This window comes from Aspergillus luchuensis, chromosome 4, assembly GCF_016861625.1.
Source record: "Aspergillus luchuensis IFO 4308 DNA, chromosome 4, nearly complete sequence".
In the NCBI taxonomy this organism is placed as follows: domain Eukaryota; kingdom Fungi; phylum Ascomycota; class Eurotiomycetes; order Eurotiales; family Aspergillaceae; genus Aspergillus; species Aspergillus luchuensis.
This window is the reverse complement of record NC_054852.1, coordinates 1364685-1377510: the sequence shown is the minus strand read 5'-3', so window position 1 is coordinate 1377510 and position 12826 is coordinate 1364685. Positions and strand designations below refer to the sequence as shown.

Below are 12826 nucleotides of genomic sequence, written 5' to 3'. Positions count from 1 at the left end.
TTCGAAGATCATTTACCTTGTGTAACCATAAAAGACCCTCAATATCCACCAAAGAGAATATGCAGATGCTTTGTAGACAGATGACTGCGACTGCAATCGAAAAATGGCTTCCACAAATCCCTCATCGCAAGTGCCCTGGTTCGAGATGGAGCCAGCTAAGAATGGGATGAAGTCAGCCGAAGCGGTTACAATATGACTGCAAAAGGCCAGCATACCCTGTGCTTTCATTGGAGAGGTCGCTTTGGAAAGCTACGGCGTCGAGATTCCCGCCAGGTTGGTAGGTTCTTCACCCATACCCTGCTGTGCTAACATTCAAGAAGAAGGAAAGATACTAACCCAACTACTGCAGGGAACCACCCTCATTGTCGCCGACGCAAAAGTACACGAAGCAGCCGAAGCTCTCCGTACCAACGGCCTTGAGCCCTGCAATGGAGGCGAGAATTGCGACTGGGAGAACGATGCTCTGACTGAAGAAGCGTCATCACCGGCGCCCTATCATTTTCACCTTGACCATGGTCCACAAGGTACCCCTCCATTTTGGTGTGAGTCACTCAAATTGTACAAGAAGTCTGATATTGATCCAAAGCTGCCTGACCCTGGACTGGAAGTTCCAGGGCCTGGGGATCGGAATTATATGGTTGTTACGGACCCTCGATTGCCGCAACTGGGGCATTGGAAGAGCAGTACGAATCCCGTTCAGATTCTGTCAAAGTCACGGTTCTTTGAGACAATGTTCAACCAGGCAGTCAAATGTCATGCAAATGGATTGCCTGATGATCATCTCACCCCCTGGGAATGGAATGTGTTCCGGCTGAAACAGATGGGTGATGGTGGACAGCCGAACAGCCACATGGTCGAGGGTCTTGAATTGCCGGCGCGTCGGTACATTGAGCTCCTCAATATGGAAGACCTTAAGTCCAGCCGTGACTTTATCGCTCAGGTGAGACTTGAGAGAGGGCCGAAGGGGTTGTGAAGACGGTAGAATATCAAGGGATGACCTTCTGGTAGACACTATAGAGATAGTTAGAGAGCCAGTGCCTGAATGGATTACCCTTTTATTGCTTAGTCTTCTTCGTGATGTTCACTTCATCCACAAAACATACCATACACTATAACATAGAGATATTCAGAGAGCTCTATTATCTGAGCCCTATAGGTAGTAGCCATACAATGGCTTAGTCTCGACTAGCTTGTCCGTTACCAGGTGCTCTCGTTAATAGGACCATAAAAATCTAGTAAGATATATCACCTGGCCTGCTGGCCCAATGGTAAGGCGCTTGACTACGGATCAAGAGATTGCAGGTTCGAGTCCTGCGTAGGCCAACTTTTTGCCTCTTCAGACTCCATCTGGAGGGTCTTTTTTTTCGGTCCCAAATATTGTGGTGGATCTGATTAGCCTTTCCGCATTCAGCGTAGCGCGCTCCTCCTGTAGACCCGCCCTGTGATTGCTCCGCTCTCATGGTCAACATTGACGGCTGATAATTAGTTAAGACTAAACCTACCTCGAACCATGCTCTCATCGCTCCTAAGATCTCTACCCCAGCTAGGGCGACGCTGGAAACCCTTAGATTTCAACAACCCCAACTTCACTCGCATCCCCAATTGGCACAAAATAGAAGAAGAGACTCTCCCCGAATATACAGCCTCACAGTACTATCCCACACGAATAGGAGAAGTCATCAAAGAACAGTACCAAGTCATTGGTAAATTGGGATATGGATCGACTTCGACGGCGTGGCTTGCGCGGGACATGGAGTGGGGAACTCCCTTTTCTTTCTTCCCATGAATGAGTCTATCTGAGATACTCATACTTCATAAGAAACCGCCGTTATGTTATGCTCAAGATATGCATTGAAGCTTCGTCTATGGGTCAGCATGTCGATAACGAGCTTAATATGTACAGATTCATGGAACAGTCCCCAACCACGCATCCCGGCCGCGAGGTCATCAGAACGTTACTGGATACATTTTACATCGAAGGCCCTCAAGACAAACATCGTTGCCTTGTGCACCCCCCATTATGGGAAAGCGTGCTAGCTTTCTTGCGCCGCAATCCAGTTGAGAGGCTACCATCCGCAGTCATTGCTGTTGTTCTTCATCGCTTATTTCTAGCACTGGACTTTTTGCATACGGAATGCAAGATCGCGCACACAGGTTTGTAGCCCAATATATATACATACCCGTTTCTATGATTCTCACTTTTTCTTTTTAACCCTTCAAGATATCAGAGCCGATAATATCATGTTCGGTATCAAAGATGACTCAGTCTTCACGGATATAGAGGAGAACGAACTCCGACGACCCGTCCCGAGGAAGGAAAGCGATAAGAGAACAATATACATGTCACGAGAACTCAAAGTACCCAGAGAAGTTGGTGCCCCGGTTCTGTGTGATTTTGGTTCAGCCATGGTTGTCAACGATGAATATCAGAGGGTATTCATTCAGCCGCAGATCTATCGAGCACCGGAGGTGATATTAGGAGTTCCATGGACGTATAGTGCTGATATTTGGAATGTTGGATGCATGGTAGGCCAAAAGCGATATAAATCCGTCCACAGATTTACTAATACTTTAGCTGACAGATTTGGGATCTATACGAAGGCGGTTCCTTGTTCACCGGGCAAGACCCTGTAGATGAGAGGTACAGGAGTCGAGCGCATCTGGCCGAGATGATCAATCTTCTTGGCTCGCCGCCTGCTGGTCTGCTTGCTCAGGGGGAGCTGAGAGATAAATTCTTCTCGAGTGAAGGTGGTTACACCGCACCTCATGCGATTTATCTCCTATTTTACTAATTCGATGAGTATAGGTGCTTTTCTCCACCCAGAATTATTGACTGATCAGGTTCCCCTTGATGAAAGGGAAACTACTCTGGAGGGGCGGGCGGAGAGAGAGGCGTTCCTACATTTCATGCGGAAGATGCTACAGTGGGAGCCGAGTAAGCGTAGTTCTGCTCGAGAATTGGCGGAGGATGAGTGGTTGCAAAGTTATATATGAGGTACTAAAGCCAGCCTCTCTGTACTATAGCATCATGTACCATATATCAATGCGAATGCAAAAATAGACTCTTCGTTACTTCCTAGTACGTGCTAATAGTACAAACCACACGAGGTGATAAAGTAAATCAATAACTCCATTCCCATATCAAAACAGTCATATCAATCGTATCGTGTCATCCATCCCTCATCCGGAGGGAGTGATCAATACCTCTTTTGAACCTCACTCTCGACCCCCCTCTCCCTAACCTTTCCCTCATCATGTACATCCCTCCACTTCTTCTCCTCCTCCTCATCCCCCGTCGCCGCAGCAGCGACCTTTCCCACAGCTCCCTTAGCTCTACCCTCAACGCCCTCCTTCCAATCCCTCACCTGGCCCTCCGCCTCGGCCTGCTTTCCAGCAGCATTCTGCTCCTGACCAGCCTTCCTCAGACCCTCATTTCCAATCAAGTTGCCTAGGGACTCCTTCGCAGAACCGACGGTCTGATCCCAGCTGCCGTTGCTGCGCTGAGGGTGGTCTGTGGCCGCAGCGCCCGTGGCAGGGTCGGCGGTAACGGGTCCAAGCTTGGTGAAGTTGTTGTGGCTGGCGTTGTGCTCGGCTTCGCCGCGGGACTGAGTGGCAGAGCCGGCGGACTAGATGGAGGTTGTTAGTTTGTGGGGTTGATGGTGATGGGGATGGGAAGGGGGAACGAACCTGGGTGGAGGAGTCGCCGGTTAGGGAGCCAGCGGCGCGTTGGACCATGCCGGTTGCTTGGTCGACGTAGGATTTAAGAGTCGAGGTGCTGGTGGTGGTGTTGTTGTTGTTGGGGGAGTCGGTGGAGGACATTGTGGTTGTTGGTGTGTATGTAGTAGTGGTTTTTAAGAAAAGTGGTAGAGGGTAGTAGATTGATTGTAGTGTAGTGTAGTAGTGGTTATTTGCTTCTTGTTGTAATGCTGTGTTGATGGTGTTGATGTTGTGGGTGTATTTATAGATAGATGGGTGGTGGTGAGTCCGGGGTACATGACGTCAAACACCGACGTCATCGCCAGGCACGGCAGAGTCGAAGTGACACCAAAATGGATCCGCAACAGGAACAAAAGGGGCAAGGAGGCAAACAGGTAGGTGGGAATGACGTCCAGTCTCTCATGCATTGTTCATCAGTCTCGTCATAATCAAAAGTATTGAATCGCTCTATGTACATCGATCTTCCCCCCCTCGTCATCGTCATCGTCATCGGCTGTCTCAATGCTGATAGTGAAAACACCGACCCGCTCATTAGTGAATCATGAACAAACAAAAATTGAAACAAAATCATGCAGCATCTATTCCATGCAATGCTACCAATGACAAATGCCACCCTCACTGTCATCCGCTGCCCATGTTCCTGACAGCCCCACTACCTGGAGATGTCCATCGTGGTCCTCGTCCACTTTGCTCAGCGCCGCAAAGCTAGACTCCGACGGTCCGGTACTCAACAGCCGACGGGCCCATGCATCGATCGCTGGCTCGCCTGTCTCGTCCCGTGCTTGTTTCAGGAACGGGATCAAGGCCGTTCCACCCGTGCCCCGCAATTTCTTGCTGTCCGGCTTCTCGCCGTTTCGGGCGGTCGCCAAGTTGATGGGTCTCTTGGGACTGGTTGCACGCGCTGGGCGACTGGACCGAGCGTCCCGAGACTGAATAATGATATAGCGGGATACGACTTGGATGTGCTTGTCGCGCATTGCCCGAAGCATCGACAGACATGCGTCGTATGCAATGCACAGTGCTTTGTCCGACCGGCGTGCTTCCACGTACTGCCGGATGTTGGCCACTGCATTGACATGCTCCAAGAAACGACGGTGCGCTGCAGGCATGTATGTACGCATCTCCTGGATGAACCCGTGACGAGGTGCCCCAGCAACCCCCTCTTTCTCGTCCTTTATCGGAGTGCTGCTCGGACGCGTCTCCCCGGTCGGACGGTGCTCAATGCCCAGAGCGATGTCGAAGAACTGGATCAGCGAGCTCTGGGCGTTGCTACCGCCGCCATACTGTCGATACTCGGGCTGCCCGTTTCCATAATCGTACAACAGACCATGCGGGAGACCGGCATCAGCCATGTTCTTGCTGCCAGCCAGATAGGGCCGGATGCGGTGGTAAAACACGTACGGATCGCAATGCTCGTACATGCGCTCCAGCAGCGACCCTACCTCGTCCAGCACCTCGGCAAGTCGCTGCAGGCATTCGGTGACTACCAGACTGTTTCCAGCCCGGGCCGCCGCGATTGCTTGCAGCACCAGCGGGATCGAGGGTGCTCCACGAGCTTCAATGGCCACTGAGACCAGGTAGAACCACTTCTCATCCAAAGACCCTGTGAATGTGTTGATGGTGTCCAGATTACGTAAATCATCGATCGGTTCCTCCGGGAAAATAGGCTTATAGTTCCACAAACACACCCCTGCATAAGTGGCCACGGGTGGCAGACCCAGGTGCTCGCAGACGTCGAATAGTGGGATGGTCAGCTGAGGCGGGATTTTCTGGTCATTAAAATTAGCTCAGGAACCACTTTGTAGCTTTGTGTCACCTACCTCTGCCGGCTTGCTGCCCCCCCACACATACCCATGTAGCATAAATACCAGTACGACATAGGCCCTGCGCCACTCGTTCTCCGACTGGAGATATGATGTAGACAGCGTGGACATATGGTCGACCACCTCCCGGATCCTCCGGCTAGTCAGAAGTGCCTGCAGGTTGGAAACAACCCACTCCCACTTGGCATAATAAGGGTCTGGCAAGATCTCAAGCGGTGGCTCTGGAGGGAGGAAGCCATGGTCCGCCGAGATGCCGTAGTCCGCCAATGCTGGAATCGGAGGAAGCATGATGATGGGACGGCTCAAAACAACCTAAACGACACAATATATGAGTCGAGGTGAATGGAAATGCCCAAAGAGCCAGCGACGACGCCTAATATTAATGTAGTAAAAGCTCACGTGCGAGTGGGCTCACAGCGAGGGCAGTCGCGTAAGGTTCACTGATTGTCCGGGACTTGACGTCGAGCGGAATAATATGGAAGCTCGGAGGAAGGAGAGGTTCCAGTGCCCGGACGTGAGTCCGGACAATCTCTAGGAAAGCAACAGTCGTGTGACGCACACACTGCGACAAAGCAGGCGAGATCCCAACCGACCAAAAAGAAGCTGACAAGATCGGACACAAACAGAAGTAAGTGTCGTGTCGGGCCTGTTACGGACGCCTCACAACTGCGATGCAGTCAGGAAAACAAGGCTTCGGTTGATCTGACCCAGGTCACAGCAAGACGAGCAAGGCTCAGAGCAGGAGACCAGGCACGAGAGGCAACGCCAGGTCTGGTAATTGTCAGAAAAGTGAGGTTTGTGAAGGTCACGGGAACAACCGGGACAGATTTGGCCACAGAAAGATGGCGAGATGAGGGAGGGAAAGGTAAAAAAGAAAGGGGAAGGAAAATTTGCTCAAACTAAGCCCATCGTACAATGGTCCTCTCCCGAAGTTAAATAATCAGCGACCATTTTCCACCAGGACAAGTTCCCAGAAAAGCCGCGAGGACCGAATAGCCGGACGAGAGAATTAATCAGCCTGGCGACCCAGGGCCAGTCATTCCGTAATAACGGCGATTGTGTCACCCGGAAACCGTCGACCGACACGAAACAGGGGTAGAGCCAGCGATCGTGGAGGTAGTATATTCTGTACCCATGGTGAAGGGTAGGACAGTTGACTAGTCCGTGGATGGACCGTCGTGACCAGAGGTCAAGTGGGCCGGTTCCAACTTAAGTGCAGGCCAGACGGGAGAGAGAGTAGAGGCGAATATTCTGCAGTGGCCAGGAAGACGGGCGGTTTGAGAGACAGAGTTTTGGTTGTTGGGGGAATCTTGGTTGATGAAGATATCCGTCATATCAGCAGCGACGGAGAAGGGAGGCGTGAACTGTGAACCATCCCATGGGTAGAGTTGATGGGCGGCAGGCGCATCTGGAGTAGATGAGGCCCTTGGGACAACGCCAGCGGGAGGACTGGGTGCGAGCGAAAGGGGTGTCCACCGGATTCCAGTAGGCTGAGTGCTAGAGAATGAACCGGGACTGCGTGGGAGGGGAGGCCGAGTGCGAAATCGGGCAGTTAAGCGAGCTGGGGGGCGTATTCGCTCCCACCCACGCCACCCCGTTCGGGTCTGCGGTGAGTTGGTCGGCCCCGTGCGGAGCTGCCCATCTTATTTCGACTTCCGACCTCGCTGGTTGGACAACTACTGATCTGCATGATTATCTTTAGTTTCTGACATAAACACATTTCAAAACTGGTTCTATCCACCGGAGAATTTCCGTCTGTCTTTCTTTTTTTCCACTGAAGACTTGATTAGTGATTACCTCGGCGCCGGGAGTTCTCCGCGTCAAACGTCAATCACGTGAGACTACTATTACTACATACTATACAAGCCAATCATACAGCACCTGCAGCTGGCCCGAATTGGTGCCTCCTTCGTGAGTCAGCAGACATGAAAGGGGTCACGGGATACCAGTACTAGATCATGAGTATCTGTCGATATTACTTTCTCTGAATACCCTACACATGAATCAATACCTTGGGGGCATATTCATGGTCTATATATGCATAACCTGCTGAGAACGACAGGCACAAGTCACTCAAAAGTCACTCCAAAGGTCATCTGATCGTTCAGACTATCCGTTGCCGATGAAGCGTCTGTCTACATACTACTACTCATCTCTCTAGGTCGATCAATTGATTGGTCATTAAAATCCATTTTTTCGTACAGACTGGACAGATCGTCATCAATCCTATAATGTTACACACTATATGAACGCCATCCCACCGCTGATATCTGGAAAAGAAACAACAAGTATGCGCCTGGTATACGACCATATAACCGCCCTCGCAGTCAGTCTTTAACACAGAAAGAGAAAGTTTTAGTGCTGGCTCCATTCAATCGAGTTCAAATCGATACCCTCCTGAACCATCTCCCACAGCGGGCTCAGCTCCCGCAGGAAGTGGACGCGGTCTTGCACCGCCTTGAGCACGTAGTCAATCTCACTGTCGGTCGTGAACCGACCAATACCGAACCGGATACTGCTGTGGGCGCTCTCGTCGCTGCTGCCCAGAGCCCGCAGGACGTAGCTGGGTTCCAAAGAGGCGGACGTACAGGCACTGCCAGATGAGAGGGCAATGTCCTTCAGAGCCATCAGAAGCGACTCGCCTTCAATGTAGGCAAAGGAGATGTTAACACAACCGGGGTAGTGGCGGTCAGGATCACCGTTGAGCGTGGTGTGTTCCATGGCCAAGAGGCCGTCGCTCAGGCGCTTCGAGAGCCTTGCGATGTGCTTGGAGTCATACTGTGCAGATTGGTCAGCTAATTTCTCATCGACTTCGCTGTCTCGCCATAAGAAAAATGCAACAACCCGACTCATCACCCCTGCTACGGTCGTCAAAGCGCCATGGGGACACGCAAAGCGTGTCGCTACCCCCATGGCGCCTCAGTTAATCGATACATATTAAAGCTTATAATCATCGCGGGAACATCTTGAATGGGAAGGAATCTTGAGGTTAAGGAAAAATGGAACGTACCTCCATGTCTTCATATGCAATACGGCAAGCCTCACCAAATCCGACTACAAGGTGGGGGGCAATGGTGCCACTGCGGAGACCTCTCTCCTGTCCACCTCCGGAAATGATAGGCTCGAGACGAACTCTGGGCCTACGGCGAACATAGCACGCACCCATACCCTTGGGGCCATAGATCTTGTGGCTGGAAATCGACATCAAATCAATGTTGAGCTTGTTGACATCCAGGGGGATCTTGCCCACAGCCTGGGCACCGTCGGTGTGGAAGAAGATCTTCTTCGAGCGGCAAAGCTTTCCGATCTCCTCCATGGGCTGAATGACACCAATCTCGTTGTTGACAGCCATGATACTGACAAGGGCAGTATCGGGGCGAATGGCGGCCTCCAACTCCTCCATCCGGATCAATCCATTGCTCTGCACAGGCAGGTATGTCACATCGAATCCCTCGTCCTGCAAGTGCCTGCAGCTGTCCAAAACACACTTGTGCTCAGTCTGGGTGGTGATGATGTGCTTCTTCTTGCCAGAGCGACCGAAGAATCTGGCGACACCCTTGATGCTCATGTTGTTACTCTCAGTAGCGCCGCTTGTGAAGATAATTTCCTTGGGGTCGGCGCCGATAAGCTTGGCGACGTGTTCTCTGGCTTGTTCGACGGCTTTCTCGGACTCCCAGCCGTAGGCGTGAGTTCTTGAATGGGGGTTTCCGTAGATGCCGGTAAGGTAAGGAAGCATGGCGTCAAGGACACGGGGATCCGTCGGGGTCGTTGCCTGCATATCGAGGTAGACAGGGCGGGTGCCTTGGTCCATAACCGTCGCCTGCTTCAAAATGCCGGCGGTAGGGCTCATGGACGCATCGCCGGAGATGCCCGATCCAGGAAGGTTAACCTTCTGTGCATTAAGTCCAGTCTGGTTCACAAAAGCCTTCTGGTCCTGCTTGATGGCCGTGTCCACCGTAACCTGGGCGTTTCCAGCCTTGGTTTCGGAGACGTACGAGCGTCTGGGGATAGCAGCGCTGGTGGCGACCACCCGCCGGGGCAGGGATGCCGTCAGCGAGCCATGCGGAGTCGACAAAAGCCGACGGGCGTAAGCCCGGGATGCCTGTCTCAAGGCAGTAGGGGTCATAGTAGACATGATGTGAATGAAATCTGCAACTGTACCATACACGATGGATGAACAGTTGATGACCAAGGGAAGATGACAGCAGGGGGACGATGAGTTCGCCCGGTGGGAAAAAGTTTGGATCCGGTTATATCATTGCCGAGCCCGCTAGGCCCGATCGGATTTATCAGATAGTCCGGCCATTTCCCCATTGGGTCTCGGTCTCGGTGTTACTTGGGCCCTTGATAAGGGGAGTTCGCCAGCTTCCCGCGGAGACCAACTGCGACTACGGAGAAGTTGATTAGTGAGTTGGCTTATGTAGTGAGGTAAACGTAAGACGGGTCTAAGATGAGTCTATAATCTCCAGGAAGTCCATCGCCCAATGCGCATGCCAATGTAAGAAGGCATGTTGGATGGATTGATCAGACGAAAGATCCTAAAAGGGATGGCCGAATCCAGGCACACAGCTATGGGGCGCACATTCCACATTCATTGTGAGACAATCATTGAGTCCCGTTGATGTTGCTGGCCGACAACCTCGTCATCGGTGAATTTCCCCGGATTTCCCACTGGGATGACCCAGCCTTATGTGTTGGCCGCTGACGGCTGACGGCTGACGAGCTGAGAAGAAAGCATCGTGACAACCAACGCTCGACCGATCACGGGGCACAGGACCATTGATGTGGCAGAAACCGGCAGAAAACGAGGGAAGAATTCTTGGGCGTCGAGGTCTGTGTTGACGATAGTGGCCACTAGTGCAACCGGATACTCTGGTGCCTAACAAACACCGCAAAAGCCATGGAGAATCTCTGCTGCTGCTGCTTCCGACACTCCGAGCCCCCCCGGCTGAATAATCGGCCCTACGATCCGACCCTGAGCCACATCTGGGATCGAAGTTCTTCAGGGGTCTGGAGAGAAGAAGAAGAAGAAGTTCTGGAGCCTGGAGAGGGGCTGATCTTATAGATTTTTTTGCTTACTTACTATTATAGTCTCCAGGCTACTCCATATTTTTTTTCCCTTCTGCAGCCTTACCATTTGACCAGGAACCCAACTGGAACCAACACCCAAACACGAACAAGAAAGGGGGAGCCACATTGAAACTCAGCCACGGTGAGCAGGCAGAGCATTATGTCATAGCTCAGCCACGAACCATGGCAGTCTAACCGTCACCGGCAGCCAGTATTCTTTAGTTCTCACTAGTCCCTTTGCCGTGAACAAAAGGCACTTCCTCCCCACTTCTGGCCTACCACGAGATCCCTGGTCTGATCTGCTTTGGTTATTCAACTTTCTCGACGCTCCTACGCCTTTGCGACCGTCTCCCGACCCCTTTACACCACTTCCTACCACCACCACTCTCCTGTTCTCCTAAACCGAACCCTTCCGCGGGCGTTGGGCGACCTGCGGCCAATCAGAGATGAGTTTGAAGGGCTTTCAGAAGAGCATTGTCCGCGCTCCACAACAGTTCAAGGCCAAGTTCAATATTGGCGAGCATACAAAGGACCCCGTCTACCTGGACGCTGAGCGGCGGTTTCAAGAACTCGAAAAGGAGACCAAGAAACTGCACGATGAGTCCAAGAAGTACTTCGATGCCATCAATGGTACACACGGATCCCCCCGTCTCGCAGCTACCCCTCCTTTTTGCTGACTGAGCCTTATTTTCTAGGCATGTTGAACCACCAGATCGGTTTCTCCAAAGCGATGACGGAACTCTACAAACCCATCTCCGGTCGTGCTTCCGACCCTAGCTCCTATACAATCGAGGGCAATCCGGAGGGTATCCGGGCATGTGAGGAATACGAGGCGATTGTGCGGGACCTCCAAGAATCGCTGGTGCCCGAGTTAGAGATGATCGACACCCGCGTCATCAGCCCTGCACAGCAGCTATTGGAGGTAATCAAGGTGATCCGCAAAGTCGCGGTGAAGCGAGACCACAAGAAATTGGACTACGACCGCCACAAGAACTCGCTCAAGAAGCTGCAGGATAAAAAGGACAAGTCGCTGAAGGATGAGAAGGCGCTCTACAAGGCTGAAAATGATGTGGAGCAAGCGACACAGGATTACAACTACTACAATGATCTGCTCAAGGACGAGCTGCCCAAGCTGTTCGCCCTGGAGGCCGAGTTCATTCGGCCTCTGTTCCAGTCCTTCTACTACATGCAACTGAACGTCTTCTACACACTACACGAGCGAATGCAGGGCATCAATATTGGCTACTTCGATCTGAATCTGGACATCGAGGAAGCGTTCGAGAACAAGCGCGGAGACGTCAAGGAACGCGCCGAGGAGCTCAGCATCGTCCACTTCAAAGCTACGGGCGGACGTAAACCCGGCTCGAAGCTCACCCCCAAGGACAAATTGGCGCAAGAGGGCAAGAGTGGTTACGCCTCACGTCAGCGTGATCCCGATGTTGTCGAGAACCCCCCGCCGCCTTACTCTGCCACTGCAGGCAGCAGCTTTACCGCCGCAGCAAAGAGCAAGCCCGCCCCTCCGCCGCCGAAGCCAAAGCCCGCTCGATTCAGCGCTCCCGTCGAAACGGTCACGGCACTATATGACTATGAGGCCCAGGCGCACGGCGATCTCAGCTTTTCCGCCGGTGATGTCATCGAGATCACACAGCGAACGGATAACCAGAATGAGTGGTGGAGCGGCCGTGTTGACGGACGAGAGGGACAATTTCCTGGTAAGCATGACCGTCTGTCATTATTGACAACTAGCTTGCTAATTTGTGTACCCAGCAAACTACGTCCAGCTGAACTAGCATTATGCTATAGCTATATAATATTCTTATTCCTGGCTCGTCAATGTCATCACTGGTTACCTGGAGTTTCGGAGTGCCATTGTATCACTTGACAAAGTAGGAATTGCCAGTCGTTTTTTTTATTCTTGCCATAGAGCGTTGCATGATGATGACCGTTCGCTGTACATATTGATAATATCGAGGTTGTTTATTCCTACTGCATATCTACCATTACTTGGGGTTCTTTAGAACTTCGGAAGTATTTCAACGCATTCCTACGCAGCTTTCACTAGAGGCCTTGACAATTGATTTATACTGGTTATCACGTAGACATACAGCAACTGCAGTAAGAGAGATATGGGGGTTGGGACGATGCTATACACTCAAGCCTTCTACCAAGGAGCTAGGTCCTCGACAAATTCGGTCCTGGCTCTATCCCTTTTGGTG

At 51.9% G+C, this 12826-nt stretch overlaps 6 protein-coding genes and 1 non-coding gene across 7 annotated transcripts; 4 read left to right on the top strand and 3 right to left on the bottom strand.

Annotated features, from left to right (window-relative positions):
- Positions 1-192: 192 nt before the first annotated feature.
- AKAW2_40498A (uncharacterized protein) lies at positions 193-973 on the top strand (the record flags this gene model as incomplete). The annotated part of the gene is made up of 2 exons (XM_041688832.1): positions 193-277; positions 318-973. The coding sequence occupies 2 exons, from the start codon at positions 193-195 to the stop codon at positions 971-973; spliced, it is 741 nt and encodes a 246-aa protein (XP_041542578.1).
- Positions 974-1251: 278 nt separating this feature from the next.
- Positions 1252-1323, top strand: AKAW2_t40011A. Its single transcript has one exon. It is a non-coding gene; the product is annotated as a tRNA-Arg (tRNA).
- A 187-nt stretch (positions 1324-1510) lies between these two features.
- AKAW2_40496A (uncharacterized protein) lies at positions 1511-2994 on the top strand (the record flags this gene model as incomplete). The annotated part of the gene is made up of 5 exons (XM_041688831.1): positions 1511-1755; positions 1820-2154; positions 2222-2526; positions 2583-2748; positions 2807-2994. The coding sequence occupies 5 exons, from the start codon at positions 1511-1513 to the stop codon at positions 2992-2994; spliced, it is 1239 nt and encodes a 412-aa protein (XP_041542577.1).
- Positions 2995-3197: 203 nt separating this feature from the next.
- On the bottom strand, positions 3198-3819 carry AKAW2_40497S (uncharacterized protein; the record flags this gene model as incomplete). Its single annotated transcript, XM_041688830.1, has 2 exons — positions 3198-3626; positions 3688-3819. The coding sequence occupies 2 exons, from the start codon at positions 3817-3819 to the stop codon at positions 3198-3200; spliced, it is 561 nt and encodes a 186-aa protein (XP_041542576.1).
- A 491-nt stretch (positions 3820-4310) lies between these two features.
- Positions 4311-5828, bottom strand: AKAW2_40495S (indoleamine 2,3-dioxygenase; the record flags this gene model as incomplete). Its single annotated transcript, XM_041688829.1, has 2 exons — positions 4311-5486; positions 5538-5828. 2 exons carry the CDS (start codon positions 5826-5828, stop codon positions 4311-4313), a joined length of 1467 nt encoding a protein of 488 aa, XP_041542575.1.
- A 2067-nt stretch (positions 5829-7895) lies between these two features.
- Positions 7896-9675, bottom strand: NFS1 (IscS subfamily cysteine desulfurase; the record flags this gene model as incomplete). The annotated part of the gene is made up of 2 exons (XM_041688828.1): positions 7896-8318; positions 8551-9675. The coding sequence occupies 2 exons, from the start codon at positions 9673-9675 to the stop codon at positions 7896-7898; spliced, it is 1548 nt and encodes a 515-aa protein (XP_041542574.1).
- A 1381-nt stretch (positions 9676-11056) lies between these two features.
- AKAW2_40493A (amphiphysin) lies at positions 11057-12400 on the top strand (the record flags this gene model as incomplete). The annotated part of the gene is made up of 3 exons (XM_041688827.1): positions 11057-11240; positions 11306-12322; positions 12378-12400. The coding sequence occupies 3 exons, from the start codon at positions 11057-11059 to the stop codon at positions 12398-12400; spliced, it is 1224 nt and encodes a 407-aa protein (XP_041542573.1).
- Positions 12401-12826: the final 426 nt, after the last annotated feature.